Here is a 17,197-nt window from a genome sequence, read left to right as displayed (position 1 = left end):
TCCTTACAGTGCCCTGTACAATATTTACCTTAGCAAGAAGTCAGCCATCCAGCAGACTGCATATTACCTTTATGGCAGAAGTATTTGTCAAAGTGACATACAACACAATTCACATACTTTTATTTTACCCTTTAGATTAATTTCATGTCTATTAAACATTTTTAGGCAGTGTCATGTATATGGTCCTATAGATATAGCTACTTTAGTGACATTTAATGATGTTAGCTCACCTATTTATATTTTTTAACTTCATATTTAACTTTTTAAATATGTGAATCCTCAAGTAGTGAAACTAGACCTAAAGGAGAAAAAATGTTGGTACTAAAACCAAGAGCTAAAGTATTAATCCTCATAGTTTAATTAGTTGTATTTTCCTCAATTGCCAGAGAAATATAAAGGATTTTTTTTAATTGAATGTCAATACAAAAGGTAAAAAATAAGTGCCAATGTCTAACTTTACTTACAAATGTTGTCTATAGATTAAAAAGAACATTTTTGCTTTAATTATTTTAAAATTTCCTTGCCTCATTAGGTCACTTTCTTGTTTCATTTCATTTCATTCTAGCCAATTTTAGCCAAAATGATTCCATTATTTCAAGTCCAGATGTCACAGATATTGCACCAAGCAGAAAAAAGAGGCAGCGGTTGCAGAAAAAAGTTGATACAGAACCTCAACTTGTTCCTCAGAAACCAACTCTTCAAGAAAAGGAAAAGTAAGCAGTTTTTCATTTAATTCTTATATCAAAGTAAATTCTTTGTGTTAGCATAGTTCGATTTTGTTTTTTATGAAAAATTCACATTTTACCATGACAAGATTCAGTTTAACTGTTTTTCTATTTATATAAACACCAGAACCTTCTCTTTCTCCCTGCCAAAGTTGGACTGAATTGGAGGAAATGTAAAATGCTTGAATAAATAGTGTTACCTTAGTAAATTATTTAATTCTTATTCTTTTAATCATAAATGCTGAAATTACAATTAAAAAAAAGTTTTCTGGTATTTCCATGTTAATTGGAAATAATATGTAGGATACTAATGATCTTGAAATCATCTTGAGCTTTAAATTTCAGCCTTATTGCACAATTCAGAATCCAGTTGCACAATCCAGTAAATGTATGAATCAAAATTTGTGACTTGAGGGTACTAATCTCCATTATTAATCTTTTTTTGTATTTTGAGACTTTTTTCTCACTTTCTTTTCCTTTTTTATCTCATTAACCTATAAACCTGGGAAAGAGGAGAATCTCAATTAAGTTTTAATGAGATGGCAATCTAGATTAAATCTAAATCAGATCCCACCTATCTTTAGATATTTTATAGAAGGCCAAATTGATTTACATCATCTCTGGAGTAGGCTTGTTTGGATCCCAAAAAGGAACATTCTTCCACTTTTATTCATATTTTACATTTCTCTGCAGAATTTTGGATTCTATCTGTTGTTTTTTAATTGTTGAAATCTCATTCAGTATAGACCAGAAGATCAGTGGTTAAATCATACATAGCATAGTAAGTAAGAAACAGTCCCAAAATACAAAAGAAAAAACAGCCAAATTGTTTCTATAAACAAACCCTGGCAAGAGCAGTGTTACTGAAGTAGTTTAAGAAACTGAATATTGTAGACTAGAACCTCAGATTCTATATAGTTTATCTAATATAAATTGTCAGGATTTGGAAATACAATATTTATAAATTTCTTAATAGTACATAAAAATAATATCTGCGTTTGTATAGCACTTTAGCATTTGCAAAGCTTACATAATCATAGTTGATCTTCACAGCTGTCCTCTGAAGATAGCTGCTATTATCCTCATTTTACATATGGGGAAACTGAGGCTTACAGAAGCCAAGTCTTTTGCTCAGGATCACAGTTAGTAAATGTCAAAGGAAGGAGTTAGACCCATGATTTCTTGACTCCTAGTCCAGCTCTTTATTTTTTGTTTCATACTACTACTGTACTGATTGATGTCCTATGTGCTAGATTTTATTTCTGTACCAAAGCATAGAGAGTCTGTTTGTAATTTCTAGAAGTAAGGCTTGGCCAAAAACATTCATAAATTCAGATATATACAATGCAAAACAAGAAAAATGTGATTCTAAATCAATTCTCTAAATATTTTCCTTTTGTATTTTAGTGAAGACATTTAATATTTTGTTCTATTCAAGCAAATACAGTATTTGTTTTCACAGTCAGTGATTATATCCATGTTTATTCAGCATACCCATATCTAATATGAAACAGTTCACTTCCATTGAGTAAAAATGAATAGGTGTCAAAGCAAATTTTAAATATCCAAGAATATTGACTTCAGTATTTATCAATTAAAAAGTTGTATGGTGTTTTTACTTCAAACTACATTAGTTCCCTAATCCAACAATATTTGTTGCCAAAATAAAGCAGCAAAAGGAGTGAAATTGTTCTTTTTCTTTGTTATGTCTTGGGTTATTTTCATATCATTCTCAGGAGATGGAATTTGAAATGTTTTTTCATTATTTGCTTAACTCATTTCAAGTAATTGAAGTGCATGTTTTTATCTAAACATTCACAAATCTCCCTAGCCCTTTGCTTTCATGAACCATTGGGAAACAAATTTTTCTGAATAATTAATTTTACCTGGTAACTGAGAGCTAATCCATCAGGTTCTAAGATTTCATATTACAATTTCCTATATTTTGATTGAAATCTTTAAACACTTTGTCATACTCTTCTAAGCCCTTCAGAATATATTTTAACCTTTCTTAAGACTCAAAATGATTATTTATCAACCCTATTATGATATGCTATAGATGCAGATTCTGACTCCAGAAGTGACTGCCAAATGGGTAAACCAAAGGCTAGAACTGGCTTCTCCTTTGTGTATCTCACTCACTAGAAAATTATTTTTCATAGTTGTGGTTTGTACTATCTTTTTTAGCATCATCTAAAACATTATGATTGTTTAAAAGTACAAAGTTTCCTGTATATGCTGTTTACAATAAATTACTTGACTTTGCTCATATCACCTAATGTTAACAGAGGAGATCTTAAGTCCTACTGGGTATTGTCTGTTATGTGACTTGGTAGGTATAATATATGTTTTGAGCTATATCTAGGCCTCTCCTATTCTCCTTCTTCTACTCTGAGGATCTTACTATTCCTAAAAGAGAGTTAGAGACAATATGTCCTTTTATATGGACCAGGTTAATCACACAAGTAATTTGGCCAACTTTGAGGAGGTCAGATTGATTCAATAATTTCAGTATTGTCTAATGAATATTATTGAAGGTAGCAACATGTCTGTTTTATTTAGTGCAAGCTAAATCACCAGAGATATTGTCAGTCTTTATCTGATTTAGCAAAGGGGTTCAATATCTTGAATATTTCTCCAAATTTCTTCCTAAAGAGCATAGTTAACTGGAAAAGCTCCTCTCCCACTAAAGATTTTTGAGCTCTTAAGTTACATGAGTTTTGTAAGGTGACAATTATTTCAGCAAACATTTCTGAGTTTCTTGTTGTGGTAATTAAAAGCAGATTATATGAGAGTAAACATCTACAGATAACTATGTTGTATGTAACATTAATATTTTAAGGTGTTGTTTGTAGGGGAACACATAATAGGAATGGAAAGAAATGCACAGAGACAGCAATGAATGAGTTTTTTATCCATCTCAGAGGGAGACTTAAAGATAAATAAATAAAAGAGAAAAAGAATATAAATTATATCCCTCACCCAATTGGGATTGATAATTGGAAACCTCCAGCTAAAGGGAACAAAAAAGAGCAGAAGAAAACTGAACAATCAATCAATCAACATTGATTAAATGCCTACTATGTGCCAAGCATTGTGCTAAGTACTAGGGATACAGCATGCAAAGAAATATGTACCAAGCAAGCTATATAAAAGATCAACAGAGAATAAGTAACACAGAGAAATCACTAGAATTAAAAGGAGTTGGAGAAGGTAGAATTTTAGTTAGGCATCACCCAGGTGAAGCATAAAGATTTGTCAAAGAAAAATCATCAAAAGCCCTATGTGCAACACATCACCTACTGACATTTATTCTAAAAAAGTAGACTAACAACAGGCTCCTCAAGGCACTTATCCTGAGGAACCTGACTTAACTAATAGCACTAGCATGTGGCCTGAGTTCTCTAAAGAACACTTCAGGCACAGAGAGCAAAGTTTCACTAACTGCTATCATAAAGTCCAAGATGGCAGGAACAGCTTCAGGGTGCAGATTACTGCAGACAGTTCCTGTGCTTGGGAACTTGGTCACAGCATCCTAGCTTCTGTAAAGAGGGAAGTGTACAGAGGCAGAGTTTCTGGCCTCAAGCTATAGAGATGGAGAAGAAGCGGTTAATGGCCGGGCAAGAGTAACTTTAGCAAGTGGTACCTGAGAAGTCAGGGAACTAATGGGAGAGATTTTTCAACAGCAGCTGAACAAAGGAGCCCTTGCTTCAGTGTCCTTAGAGCATGTGCCCCATAGAATTTGTTCCTCCCCCTTACAGATAAGGCACCATGGATAGACAGTACCAATCTTGGAGTCAGGAAAACCTGAGTTCAAATCTGCCTAAGATTCTCAGGAACTATGTGATCCTGGACAAGTCACTTTATACTGTTTGCCTCAGTTTCCTCATCTGTAAAATGAACTGGAGAAGGAAATGTTAACTTCTTTAATATCTTTACCAAGAAAACCCCCAATGGACTGGGAGAAAGGGGAGGGGAGAGGGAACATTGAATAATCATCTCGTTTCTTATCGATTCAGTTTTGACTTCAATGGTAATAGGATCAAGTGGCTTTTCAATAAATGTAATTTTTGTTTCATGGCTACTAAGGAAGGAAAGCAAGCAAGCATTTATTAGATACCTACCACATTCCAGGTCCTGTAGTAAGCACTTTACAAATATTATTTCATTTGATCCTCATAATTCTGAGTAGACACTCTTCTTATCCCCATTTTACAGTTGGAGAAATTTAGGCCAAGAAAAGTTAAATGATTTGCCTAGGGTCACAAAGCTAATAAATAAATATTTGAAGCCACATTTGAATCCAGATCTTCTAGATGAAGATCCAGCTCTTTATCCTCTGAATATAGTATTCCATCATTCAATTGAAACTGATCTCTCCAAAGTTTCCTATGGTTATTTGATTGATCAATAAACTTTTCTCAGCCCTTTTTTCTCAGCCTTGATTCGTATTTGGCAGTATTGACCAACTTTTCCTCTTTGGGTTTTATGGTACCTTGTATTGTGGTTTTCCTTCTAACTGCATGAATCACTCCTTAGAGTACAGGATTCCCTAAGGTTCTTAGTTTCCTACCCCTTTCTTTTCTCCTCATTTCCTCATTTCACTTTCTACTTGTTTAACTATAATGTGTGTGTGTGTGTGTGTGTGTGTGTGTGTGTGTGTGTGTGTGTGTGTGTGTGTATGTGAAGGTTCCAATGGACTTTAGTTTCTTCATCACTCTAGTTTTATTATCCTTGTATAGTCCTCTCCATATTTACCTTGTCTGTAATACTTATTTTGAATAAGCAAGACTTGACAAGATTTTCAGAAATTTTAACAATCAGAAATTCAGTTTCTTATGAAATTATTTAAACTATGGTTCCCCTCCCCTAGAATCTTGAGATTAATCTGATGATGTTCATCATATGCCAAAATGTAGTGACTAATATCATTTTCATGCCAATTGAAATTAATTTTACAGTACATTCTATGATTTGGCAGTATTATTACCTAACCTCATAAGATATTATTTTTACATTGTAATCTTATTAAACCACTTGTACTGGCATATGTTCACCTTAATCTAGAACGGATGCATTACCAGCCCAGTGTTGTATCACCATAACAATATTAAGTATATTATGATGCAGTTTCTTTATCAAGTGACAGTAACCTTAATTGGAAAAATAATAAATTAAACATTAAGTTGACAATGTCTGATATATTGCATATAGCTTATTCCTAATGAATATATGCCATGGGTCTTTGATTGTGATTGGTTGAAAAACATTATAATTTAAAATAATTTGATTAAGCTCCAGAAAAAATTGAGACACTTAAAAGCAAATCTAGCCCTAAAAACATCAATTTGAGAAGAGGAATCCATGTTTACAGTTTTTTCTTAGCTTTGACTCTCTTATTTGCTTTCATTTATTAGGGTTGACCACTTACACTGACAATTTTCATTCTGATCTAAAATGAATGTACTACTAACCCTGTGCATTGTATCACTATAGCAGATCAGAATAAGTTCTTTAGAAGAAAAATACACATTTTCAAAATTAGAAGCAAGAAGTTATGATATTGCATTTGAATTGGCAATTTAGTTAATTCTGATTTCTTTTAATAGCTATTTGCTGGTCTGAAGTGACATTCTCTTGAGGATATGGAAACAATTAAATAATGTATTTTGTTTAAAGAGAGCAGAGGAATAATATTCTTATCTTTAGCAAAATTCCTCCTTAATCCCTTTGAAACCAAGGAGGGAATCTTTTGACAGAAGAAATGATTAAAACATGAATAATGTCTTATGCAAGACACAGTTGTTTAAAAAAAAAAAAAGTTTTTTTTTTTCTTTTGTTCTGGAATTAAATTAACTTTTTATGAGTTTGAAATTCAAAATTGATTTTGTTCCTTTTTACCACTTTTGTTTTTACTTTTTGAAGAGAAATTTTATAGCAGTAATTTTAAAAATGTGTATATAGAAACATTAGCAACCCAACACACGAATTCAGTAGATATGAAATGCAATAGTACCATAACATCTGAAACATGGAAAACTTTAAAAATATATGGGGATTTAGGCTATTCTCCTAAAAGAAGTGATTCTTCCAATAGGTGATTGGTGAAGTTATTTTTCAAGGTGAAATTTAATTTTCGAGAGACAACATCCCAGAAGGAAGATCAGCACATAAGTGAAGGTTTTTAGGCACACAAGTAAAGGCCAGCAATTGAAAGCTTGGTCTTTGCTGCTACAAGAAAACGTCTAGGATCTATGGTCCAATATTTAGGTCCTCTAATATTTAGGGTTCAGATCTAAAATCTGAAGTCCAGGAGTCTAGGGACTTTCCAAGAGCCAGCAAAGGTGAAAAAAAAGAAGAAATTAGACCAGGAAAATAGGATACCTATTCAGCACTCTGCCTAAATCAGTCTTTAATGAAGAACTAATACTGATTGAATTATTTTCTCTTTCTTCTCCCCAAGCCCAAAATATCATTATCATAACAATTATCATCATCTCTTCTGTTTGATCACTTGTCAAGATTATTTAGGTTCTAAAACAAAATTAGAATAGTCTGTTTATGAAAAGTACAGAAAAAAAGCTTATTGACACAATAGACATGTTTATATAGATAGATAAAACTTTTTGGCTACAGCTCTTTTTTTTTTTTTAATCTGATTTTCTTGAGGCTGCTTCCATAGGCAAGATATATATTTGTTTTTCTGTATGTGTGTGATTGTTTCAAGTCTCTTCTAAAACATATTTATTATATGAACTTGAGCAAGGTCACTTAGTCTTTCAATATCCTAAGTATTTCCTAAAACTTATATATTGTTGAGCAATTTGCCACTTTACTTTGGTACAGAAAATTTCATTACTTGTAGTTACCAATACCAGAGTTGTCAAACTTAAATGGAAATCCTTAGATTTAGAAAACTAATTCATACATACAGATCTCTATAGGTAACATATACTTAATGAACTTAATTTTAAAATGTATTATTAATTATGTTTTATCATATTTTTATTTATTTTGTTAAATATTTCCACGTTATCTTTTAATGTGGTCCTTTTAGGCCTTATGTTACCTGAGGGACATGTGTTTGGCACCTCTGACCTATATCAATCAAGCACTCGTCCCAACTCGGATCCCCTCTTATTGACAACTGCATTATTATGTAAAGAAAAAAGCACAAACCCAAAAACCTCAGCTTTTGGGATAAGAACTCAATGTTTGACAAAAATTGCTGGGAAAATTGGAAATTAATATGGCAGAAACTAGGCTTTGACCCACACTTAACACATTTAACCAAGATAAGGTCAAAATGGGTTCATGATCTAGGCATAAAGAATGAGATTATAAGTAAATTAGAGGATACTTTACCTCTCAGACCTGTGGAAAAGGAAGGAATTTATGACCAAAGAAGAACTAGAGATCATTATTGATCACAAAATAGAAAATTATGATTATATCAAATTGAAAAGTTTTTGTACAAACCAAACTAATGCAGACAAAATTAGAAGGGAAGCAATAAACTGGGAAAACATTTTTACAGTTAAAGGTTCTGATAAAGGCCTCATTTCCAGAATATATAGAGAATTGACTCTAATGTATAAGAAATCAAGCCATTCTCCAATTGATAAATGGTCAAAGGATATGAACAAACAATTCTCAGATAAAGAAATTGAAACTATTTCTAGCCATATGAAAAGATGCTCCAAGTCATTATTAATCAGAGAAATGCAAATGAAGACAACTCTGAGATACCACTACACACCTGTCAGATTGGCTAGAATGACAGGGAAAGATAATACAGAATGTTGGAGGGGATATGGGAAAATAGGGATACTGGTACATTGTTGGTGGAATTGTGAATACATCCAGCCATTCTGGAGAATGATTTGGAACTATGCTTAAAAAGTTATCAAACTGTGCATACCCTTTGATCCAGCAGTGCTACTACTGAGCTTATATCCCAAAGAGATCTTAAAGAAGAGAAAGGGACCTGTATGTGCAAGAATGTTTGTGGCAGCTCTCTTTGTAGTGGCTAAAAGCTGGAAGATGAATGGATGTCCATCAATTGGAGAATGGTTGGGTAAATTATGGTATATGAATGTTATGGAATATTATTGTTCTGTAAGAAATGACCAGCAGGATGATTTCAGAAAGGCCTGGAGAGACTTACATGAACTGATGCTGAGTGAAATGAGCAGGACCAGGAGTTCATCATATACTTCAACAACAATACTATATGATGATCAATTCTGATGGGCGTGGCCATCTTCAACAATGAGATGAACCAAATTAGTTCCAATAGAGCAGTCATGAACTGAACCAGTTACACCCAGTGAAAGAACTCTGGGAGGTGACTATGAACCACTACATAGAATTCCCAATACCCCTATTTTTGTCCTTCTGCATTTTTGATTTCCTTCACAGGCTAATTGTACACTATTTCAAAGTCCAATTCTTTTTGAATGGCAAAATAACTGTTTAGACATGTATTGTCTAATATGTTTAGACATATATTGTATTTAATTTATACTTTAACATATTTAACATGTATTGGTCAACCTGCCATCTGGGGGAGGGCAGTGAGGGGAAGGAAGGGAAAAATTGTAACAAAAGGCTTGGCAATTGTCAGTGCAGTAAAATTACCCATGCATATATCTTGTAAATAAAAAGCTATAATTAAAAAAAAGAAAGAAAAAAAGAAAAAAGCACTAGCCCAGCAGTTCAGAAACATGAATTCTAGTCCTGTGTCTGCTGTGTAATCTCAGAGGAATTATTTCACCACTCTCAACTTTAGTTATTTTTTCTATGAAATAAGAGGATTGGAATGGAATATCCTTTTTTTAAAATCCTTTTCAGATTTAATAGCATATGATTCTGATCTTCCTGACTCTTAAATATCAAATTAGAAATTCTTTTGCTTTTTCCTCGCTCTAGGAGCAGTTCAACCTGCTTCTATAAAATTGTAATGTTGTTATGGAATTTTGAATTATCATTCTTGCACTGTTTTAAATGTTCTTCTTTGATGTATTGTCACAATTTAATATAAGCTTAGATTAAAACTTGGGGAATTGAATTTTATATTTATTTCATCTTTAAATTGAGTTAGAAATTTGGAAATAAAATTTTCCTATAATATATCTGGTATTTTCTGATTATGACTAGTTTGTAAATGTCACAAGAAGTTACTAGCTTCAAATATTTCTTTTTTTCAAATATTACGCTTCTCTCAGTCATATTCAAAATCAAGAAAGGCAGGGCAAGTCATAATCTGTTTTTTTGTTAATCTGTCATTTTAATATTTTAAATATAAACTGTCTCTGAAGTAGCCTTTTTTCCTATATAAATATAATTTTGTATTTGATTAAGAATTTTGAATAATAATATTTGATTCATACTAGATTAAGTGTTATTACCAAATATTAGACTGGTATTGTAATGCCGTAGAAACTGAGGCAAAATAGAGTTTAGAGAGTTTTAAATAATTTATTTGAAAGGGAGAGATTTATTGGGATCAAATGGATCCATGGCTGAATGAGACTATCATCTCCAAGAATCCAGCAAACAATGTGAGTTCTCAATAACATATATAAACGTGGCTCAGATACAGGGGTAGACCTAGGCAGGGGCAGGGGCAGAGTCAGAGTACTGAAAGCGGGAACAGAACTATTGTTCCGGTTCTGACAGGATGGGGGGAGACACGGGGGACATCTGATAAATTAGGATTACAGAATGGGGAGAGGCACCCAACATTCTAATGATGTCTTATCTGTATCATCATGATTAGGAGAGAGGGATAGTGTTACAGTATTGACCAGAACAATTAGGAAGTGAGGCAGAACAATTTAGGGAAACGGAAGTAGGACAATTTAGGGAAACTGAGTCAGGACAATTAGGGAAACTGAGTCAGGATAATAAAAGAGAACTATGGCACAACAGTATATCTCCTCTATTAGACATTAGCAAGGGAGGAAAAAACTTAGAAAAATTTCCTGATTTTTTTTTTTTTTAAACAGGGGAAGTGTCAGTAAATTAAATTGTAGTAAATATAAATTCTGCCAAAAATTAAAAAAAACATAGACAAAAGTTAAACTATTGTGATGTCATTGGAAAATTGTAAAGATTATTTCCATATTTCATCTGTTATTCATGGATATGGTGTATACTAGTAGAAATTTTGTTTCCTTTAAAAACATTTCTGCATGTATTGTTTTCTTCATAAATTTTTACATATTTAAAGCTTATTATAAAAACTTTTTAGAGTTTTAAAGGATTTTACAAATTTAGCATCCTTGGCCTCCATAAGTGGTTGTAAGAAGGTAAATATTGCCATCACATTTCAAATTTCCCTCTGAAAAGACATTGAAAGTGTTCGTAGTCGAGTTCTCATATTAAATCTTTACATCATAGCTAGACCATCTATAGGCCTTCCTTGGTAACGAATATAATACTCTACAAATGTTGAGTTGTTTTTCACTTATGTCTGTCTCTTTGTGACCCCATTTGAGGTTTTCTTGGCAGAAATACTGAAGTGGTTTGACATTTCCTTTTTAAGGCCCAGTGCAATGTTTACCATTGCCACCTAGCTGACCCTAAACACTTAATTTGACTATTATGATCTCTGAAGGAACGAAATATTCTAACCTTATCAACAAAGGGCATCTAGATGGTGCAAAGAATAGAGCATTGTATTTGTAAGTTCAAAACTTGCCTTACATACTTACTAGCAATGTGTCGCCTGGATAATCTTTTGCCTGTCTCAGGCTCCTTATCTCTAAAATGGATAATAATAGCACCTCCTCCCAAGGTGGTTTTGATGATTAAAAAAAAAAAGATTCATAGTGTTTTACAAATCTTAAAGCACTATATAGATTCTAGTTGCTAATATTTATATAATATTTTAGAGATTTTACATATTTAGCTTGTTAAACATTTCTCTATTCAATTATTGTACTTGTGTTAGCTATTTCAAGATTGTAGTGACTAGACATCTTTCTTTTTCCCCAATATTTTCTTGTTTATATTGTTTTTTGTCTAGTTCCCAATTCCACATCAGGGAAAATATGCTTTTTTTCAATTTTGCAGAGATACTTAACAATCATATATAAACCAAAGAATTATATATAGTTGATATAAATCAATAAGAACTTAAGTGCCTACTATAAATCAGGCACTGTGCTAGATGCTAGGGATATAAATAGTATAATGCACAGTTTCTACTCATGATGAGGTTGTAAAATAAGATTGAAACTTGGTATTATACATATTTGTGCACATGCATATAAATGTATAAATGCTATGTATATGTGTACATATGTATATGTGTTACATAAAGGTGTACATGTTATATATGTATAAACTATTTTAAAGTATATAAACCTTTATAGTAAATTACTAGCATATTGAATTTGAAGTCAGAATATGTTTATTTTGGTTATTATGTAAAAGCTTCATTTATAGAAGACTTTAATTGTTAAAGACTTTAATTGTATTATGATGTTTACCTTAGTTTCAAAAGAAATGGAATAGTGAATTGCTTTTTCTTTTATTAAGGTAAGTTTTTTATTAGCTTCACTCTCTTTTTACGTAACTACTTTGTGGTTCTCACTTTGGTTCCTTCATGTTTTGATTGATGGAGCTTTGGGACTGCTCCAAAGTATACCGAATATGTTTGATACATTTCAAAGATGATTTATTCACTGTGTTCATCATTGACAGTAATTAGGTAAAGATCAATTATTTAAATTTTATGGTTTTCAAATAAAATTACTAATTATGTCTTTTTTAAAAAGGAATGTTTACGTGCTTTTTAAAGTATTCAGAAAAGCAAAAATATAAAAAAAGTTAAAAAGTTAATACAATTTTCACCATTAATTGTTCTAAGATCTTTTAAACTGTGATTTTAGTTTTCTTTAGGGTTTCACATTTTCTTTAGACAATTATTACAATTTCCATTAAATATGCAGAGCATTAATTTACAACTTGTACATTTTAATGAAAATTACATAGGCGATTTTTAAAAAAAAATTCCCTTCTCATGTTTATAATGTAGACTGATAAGGACCTTTTCCACAATTCTCAGAGGCTGTTACAAGCATTTAAATTTCAAATCATTGACAGACATGATTTCTGTTGATATAAAACATCAGAACACCCTCCTAGAGTCTTTGCTTTACATGTTTTAGATTAAGGAAATATATCATATGCTTTATATATTCTACTTATTTTCCTTGATGGTATGTACTTTTCAGTTTTGTTTTTATATCTCTATGACTTATATCCATTACAATGATGATCAAAGAACAATGATGTAAAAGTGAGAAGCTTTTCAAGAATACTTTTGATTAAAGAAAGTTATGTACAAACTCCAGAATGTGATCATTTCCAATTTACCTCTTCTTTCTGGATCCTGCTCATCTGTGATTGCCTAATTACTGAGTTATCTAGCTGATGAATCTTTACTTAGTCTAATAACAAATAAGCTCACAATAAGTCCAAAATTCACAGTCTGAATAGTTGCAATCACAATGGTATGAATCACCTCAAAAAGGTTGGACAATAATCATTGTTGACCTGGGATTTGGCAATGTGTAGCATCTCTAGGGAAATAGGATTCGAAAAAACAAAGGCTATCCTGAAAGCCCACCTGGAGATAAAAAAAGAGATTGTTATAGACTATCTTAGCTGATGAGGTTGGTCAAGGTAAACAGAAACTTGAGTGGAGTTATACTGATAAGATAAAATAGACATTTAATTTATCTCTAACATTCTTTTGGAATTCTCAAAATTGGTAGTTGTAATCATATGCTGATAACTCCTGGAAGATGAAACTATGCCTCAAAATATACTCAAATAAAAACATAGCTTACCAAATGGTCTTTAGGCTTTATTTATAGATATTTGCAATATGCAAATGAGTGGTCTTTCAATAACTTCATATAGGATGCATGGTAATATTTCAATTTTATCCACTTAAAATTGATTATATTCAGGTTTCAAAGGACCTTTTATAGAAGAGGATATTGAGTCACAGAGCAATTAAGCAATTTATATAAGTTCATTTAACTCATTTTAGTGGAAGAGATAGGATTAGTTGTTAGGTGTGGTGATGCTTGCTTGTAAATCCCTACTATTAGAGAGGCTGAGACTGCTGAATCACTTGAGTTCAATGATACTCAACTATAGTGGAATAAGCTCCACAAAGGCTGGCACCAGAATGGTGAGCTTCTAGGAGCAGAGGGCAATCAGGTTGCTTAAGGAGAGGTGAAGGAGCCCAAATCAGAAATGGAACTGGTCAAAGCTTTACGAAGGATCAGGCCTTGATTGGTTGTTGCATTCCTAGTCGCAGTAAGATTGGGTGACCCCTTTTTGAGGGGGGGGGGAAAGAAAAACAAAAGAACTAAGATTAGAACCCAGTTCCTCCTAACTTCATTGTGCTTTCTAGAATAGCATGCTGCCCCCCTTTAATATGAGTTCAAGGGGCAGCTAGGTGGCGCAGTGGATAGAGCACCAGCCTTGAATTCAGGAGGACCCAAGTTCAAATCTGCTCTCAGACACTTAACATTTCCTAGCTGTGTGACCCTGGGCAAGTCACTTAACCCCAGCCTCAGGAAAAAAAATAATAATAATATCAGTTCAATTAATAGCCTATTAGGTTTATTCTAATTAAAATATAAGGAATAAGACTGTCTTCCAAGGTTCATGTTAGAGATTTAGAGAAATAGAGTTGTGTGGCTTTTTAAGTAGGTTGCAGTACCACTCAAAGTAGCACTTTTCTAAATGTATCCTAATAACCTGGAATAATTCACACACATCAGACATCCCTGATCCATTTGCGCTATATAGAGGACTAGCATGTGACACTGAGAAGAAATAGTTGCTAACAATAATGGCTTTACAGCCCAGGATAGAAAATGCAAACTATATAATGGACATTGTGATTGGTGTTCTTTCCTCTTTTTAATCCATTCTCCATATGCTTTCCAAATTAACATTCCTAAAATGAAGGTCTTGAGCATGTTACATCATTGAGTGAAAAGCTTCAGTGATTTCATGATGACTCTAGAAAAAAGTCATGCTTCTGCACATTCTAGTTCTGTTACTGAAGAAAATATTGGTAAAATAGAGGCATGAGACAAGTCGCCTTTTCCTTCTCTCTTTATTTCAACCTAAATCATATTTTCCTACCATATCTTCCTTGTCGTCATCTGTATCTTTTATCTTGAAGTCTCCAAGTACACAATGACTTGATTTAGCATGGTCCTTTTTTGAAATTATGCAGAAAGGAAATAGATAATAAAAGACTTCATCAGAGAAATATATTGCCAGAAAAATAAATAGGACTGGTGGCATAGCTAAAATAAGAGATTGCTGGTGAATGACCTGGGTGCTCTATTGCTATCCATGCAGTATCAAAAGAATAGGAAAAGGAGCCATTCTACATTGGATGGCCTCACATTTTGGCTTTATAGGAAGATATAGGAAAGAGTTGCAAAAGATGGACAGACATAATTTGGCTGGAACTAACCACCTTGATGAATTTTATGAAGAGTCCTGGACTTGGAGTCAGGAAATATAGATTTTTCACAATAATAGTTACACTAACTATGTGTCTATAGCTAAATTACATCTTAAAATTGGACTGTCAAAAATTGAACTCATTATTTCTCTCTTCCTTTCTTCTCTATTACAAAGGAAGTTACCACCGTTCTTCCTAGTCATCTAGGCTCACAATCTAGGTGTTATCTTTGGCCTTTCACTCTGTCTCACTTCTGCCTACCCTCATATCCAATCTGTTGCAAAAAACAATCAATTTTATCTTCATAACATCTCTAGGATATGCCCCCTTCTCTCCTCTGACACTTGTTCTGTAACCTTGATGTGAACTCTCATCACTATGACTAGACTATTGCAAGGTCTGGCCATGTCAAAATCTCTCTACTTACTATAAACTCCAGTGAGAATAGTGCATTTACCTATGTGTGTGTGTGTGTGTGTGTGTGTGTGTGTGTGTGTGTGTGTGTGTATACACTTAATATATAGTTTGTATTTTCCCTTCTTTCTATTCCAGGACTGTGATTTCATTGGAATAATGAATTCCCCCTGTAAAAATTCAATCCACCAATATATTAATGACTCATTTGTATCTTATACCTTTATAGAGTTGCCTAAGGTACTAAAAGATAAGTGGCTAGCTAGCACATGGTCATTTCTGGAGTAAAGATTTATTTCATTGTAGTAAAGTTGAGTGCTTGAAATGTCCTGTTATATTACAGAACATACAATGCTAGGAAAGCCACTCTAAGGGAAAGGCATAGCCTTTGAAAGAAAAAGTCACCTTCTCAATTTTATTCCAGGGCTGCCTTGGGCCATTTTAACCAGAAGTCCTAAATAATAGTACGATGCAAAGTTTAAAGAATAACCACCTCAATTAAAGTTGTGGCATCCAATTCAACTTCTTTTTTATTCCTCTGAAGCAATAATCACATTGACTTTGATTAGAATGTTATCACTAATAGGAAGTATTATATTTGTTTTTTTTGAGAGGCAGTTGGGATGAAGTGACTTGCCCAGCTACTAGTATTAAGTGTCTGAGGCTAGATTTGAACTCAGGTCCTCCTGACCCGTAGAGCTGGTGCTCTATCCACTGTGCCACCTAGCTGCCCCAAAAGGAAATATTATGAATTTCAATTCCTTTGTCAAATACTGACATCATCACCTGATTTTTTTTTCCCACATGATTGATCTCAGAATGTAAATGAAATCTTGAGCTGCTTTAAGATAGGAATGGCTTCCAGAAATGAGGAGCTATTATTGATCTTCCATATTTTGTCCCAGACAACATCTGGGTTCTAGTGTATGGAATGGAAAGACAAAATATTTATTAAGACTTACTCTGTGCTAAACATTATGCTAAGATTGAGAATGCAAATTGAATAGACATTTCATAATCTCAAGGAGTTTACATTCTAATTGGGAGAGCAAATAAAGGAAAGTTCATGTATGTGAAAATTAGGAAAGAAAAATAGTAGGACAAATAAAATGCAGAGGATCTTGAAGAGTACTGACAAAGCAGATTCAGTGTTTAAAGCAAATGAGAAATGTATTATCTCTAGCAAAGGTAGAAATCTGGGGACTGGCATATAGCCAATACTGGAAAAGACTTCCTCCTAGTAGGAATTTGGCAGTGGGTGTAGTGAGGAATATTTTAGACAAAAGATTGTGGTTCTCCTCAGCAGCAACACTTCTTGCTACTCTGTCTTTCTGCCACCTCGAGCAGCATCCCCCCCCCCCCCTTTCTGCAGTGCTGCCTGGTAGAGGTTAATCAACCTTAAATCTAATGATGGACTGGATTAGAGAAAAGGATAGCTGTTCTAGGAAGGACATTAAGAAAATCAGTCAAAGGAAGACAACCAAAATGGTGAAGACACTTGACTATATGCTATGTGAGGATAAGTTGAAAGAACTAGAAATGTATA

At 33.1% G+C, this 17,197-nt stretch overlaps 1 protein-coding gene across 9 annotated transcripts in view; it reads left to right on the top strand.

Moving 5' to 3' along the window:
• Nucleotides 1–17,197, top strand: part of XRCC4 (X-ray repair cross complementing 4) — a 365,806-nt gene that overhangs the window by 272,401 nt on the left and 76,208 nt on the right. For all 9 annotated transcript variants that reach the window (XM_074282159.1, XM_074282158.1, XM_074282151.1 and 6 more), the window contains one exon: nucleotides 566–713. In XM_074282159.1, coding sequence (XP_074138260.1) covers nucleotides 566–713 — 148 coding nt within the window. The remainder of the gene's footprint in view (nucleotides 1–565; nucleotides 714–17,197) is intronic.

Source organism: Sminthopsis crassicaudata, chromosome 1, assembly GCF_048593235.1.
Source record: "Sminthopsis crassicaudata isolate SCR6 chromosome 1, ASM4859323v1, whole genome shotgun sequence".
Classification (NCBI taxonomy): Eukaryota; Metazoa; Chordata; class Mammalia; order Dasyuromorphia; family Dasyuridae; genus Sminthopsis; species Sminthopsis crassicaudata.
This window is presented reverse-complemented; position numbering and strand designations above follow the sequence as displayed.